Genomic DNA, 2,500 nt, shown 5'->3' with positions numbered 1-2,500 from the left:
GTATCCAATGCGTGTGTACGCCGCAGAATTAATATGTAGCACGGGAGTTTTGGGCTTTCAGACTTATAAACTCGTGTTTTGCATATATAATAAGCTGCATTCACACGATGAGATTTTAGGCCAGTGAGTAAATGACGTCACTTTTCCCTGGATCGAACTTGAGTAATGGCGGACCGTGAAATCCAAAGTATACGGCCTTTGGATAAGAGTCCAAGCTCAAAATTTTGGCAATCAGGTCTGAAGCAAACACTTTTAAAATAAAAAAAGCACTCAAACCTTGACTTACCCAGGGGGGTGCCCCCGCGGAGGAAATTGATTTCCACCCGGTCGGTTTTGCACACCAAAGGTGCCAGCATTAGCTCGCGACAGTGACTTGATGGCATGCAGTATTTTTTCGTCCATGTGATTGGGTTCAGCGATGACTGAGGGCGTGGTAGCGGCACGAACTAACAGGTAATCCAGTGCATGACGTAGTGCTACAACCATCGCAGCTTGATTATGAACAAAACGAAACTGCAACCTGACAGAAAACAAAACAAGGATGCGTGAAATAGTCTCCCTTTTCAACTTTTCTCTGAAACTGACTTTACATTCCACGACCCACTTATTCCAAACTGATCCAGACGTTCTTTCACTATTGTAGGATAAGGAAAGGGGAAGTTATTGCTTACTTTATGCTTAGAAATTTGACAGACTCGGAAATCTTGTCCTAACAACAACGACGGCTACGAGAACGTTATCTAGGAATATATGTTCCTGTCATTGCGATAATTTCCTGTCATTTGGCATGGAAAGTGTGGATCAACATTCCAGGAAAAAAAACTGGTATGAATGGTTTGGACGTTTGCAGAACGCAATGAAGATTTATCGCCAGGCTCTCGCGTCCACCACGCGACATTTCACGTCGTTGTCATGGCGATAAACATGACGAATCAAGAAATTTACCGAAGGGTAAAACGCACGTGCGGGGAGTGCACAGCCTTTGTTTTTGTTCATTGAACTTAATGTTTTGTGGATTACAGAACAATAAGTTTTCAACGCTTCTACTTCACTTGTAAACCAAAATAAATCCGGTACAGCTGCTGCATGTTTTAGAAGTTGAAAGCCTTACAATAACTGCTTGGTGCTACATCTAATGCTACCTTAGAGTTTACAAGAGCATCCTCGAAACCGCGTAGTCGAAGTCGCGTGACCTCCCTTTGTATGACAATAAGGAGTTTAAGAAACGACGACGGCTACGGCGACGGTAACGTCAAAAAGCAGTAATATCATTTGGTTAAAATAACCAAAATGATCGTGCTGCACGTGTGGCACGCATTTTTAAACATTTCTCTCGCGTACTCGTCAAAACTACAGCGTGAAATGAACAAATTTAAGGTTTTGACGACAACATGGACAAACTACAGTGAATCTTTCAGTCTCACTCTTTACTTCAAATCCTTCCGTACCAATTCAGTTTTAGGACACTTCGCCCATATTGTAAAATATAAACAAAATGGAATAATCATGAAATACTTAGAATACATCAAACTTATATTTTGAAGTAACACTTTCGTCGCCGTGGCCGCCATGATTTCTTAAGGCCTGGCCAAACGCTCGCAACATTTCAACGAAACATCTTGCAACATTATTGTATGCGTTGAATGGACTGGCCAAACGCACGCAACATATCGCAACAGGGTGGCCAAACGTACGAAACATGTTGTACCCAGCAATGTTGAAAGATGTTGCGTTGAAGTGTTCCGAGCGTTTGGCCAGGCCTTTAAACTCCCCAACGAGTGACGTAAGCGACAACTTTGAAAGAGAAATAAGAGAATATTCACCAGTCGTCCATTCTGACGATACCGTTTTCAGATTCGACTTTACTCTGACTGAACATCAACAACTGGAGAGGATTTACCATGGTCATCTGTTTGCACGAAACAGCGCGCGTGCGAATCTACAGCAAACAAAAAAACAACACACAAATATGTGAGAAACGAAGCTGGAGTTGTCTGGCTACACGCAGGCTTGACCATAGCGGCTGGCCATGAATGGAGGCAATATCTCGACTCGTGTGATGGCGTTCTTGGAAAAAATATTCTGCCTATGGGTGATGATGATAGGCTTTCTTGCTGTAGGAGTTTTGATTAATTTTAGCGAAGTTTCAAGTTACGTTCACCACTTTGCAAAGGAATAGGCCCTATGTATGATTACGGCATATGCTCAAAAATTCACCACTAAGCGTCGTTTGCACAAAATTATTCACATTATCTGGATGTGAAATACTGTTCGCACGTGGGTATACTTTTCAAGTCCACTCCTTGGGCTTTCGGCTAAAGATAAGTTTGCAAATTTGATTTTCGAAATCGAGCCTTGGTGGTGAACTCAGCTAGTTCGACGTCATCACGCATAAGGGCTATTGTTTCTATCTCTTCGTCAGACAGGCGCTAGGAATAGAAAGCGTGAATTCGAACACAAGCGCTTCGAGCGAGCACAATTGTCCTTCACCCTACCTATT

At 42.6% G+C, this 2,500-nt stretch overlaps 1 protein-coding gene across 1 annotated transcript in view; it reads right to left on the bottom strand.

Annotated features, from left to right (window-relative positions):
• The window catches only part of LOC137993577 (ATP-dependent RNA helicase A protein-like), a 35,076-nt gene that overhangs the window by 1,310 nt on the left and 31,266 nt on the right, over positions 1-2,500 (bottom strand). The window contains exons 28-29 of the mRNA XM_068839516.1: positions 1,824-1,939; positions 287-520 (exon numbers count right to left, since the gene is read on the bottom strand). Coding sequence (XP_068695617.1) covers positions 287-520; positions 1,824-1,939 — 350 coding nt within the window. The remainder of the gene's footprint in view (positions 1-286; positions 521-1,823; positions 1,940-2,500) is intronic.

Source organism: Montipora foliosa, chromosome 2, assembly GCF_036669935.1.
Source record: "Montipora foliosa isolate CH-2021 chromosome 2, ASM3666993v2, whole genome shotgun sequence".
Classification (NCBI taxonomy): Eukaryota; Metazoa; Cnidaria; class Anthozoa; order Scleractinia; family Acroporidae; genus Montipora; species Montipora foliosa.
This window is presented reverse-complemented; position numbering and strand designations above follow the sequence as displayed.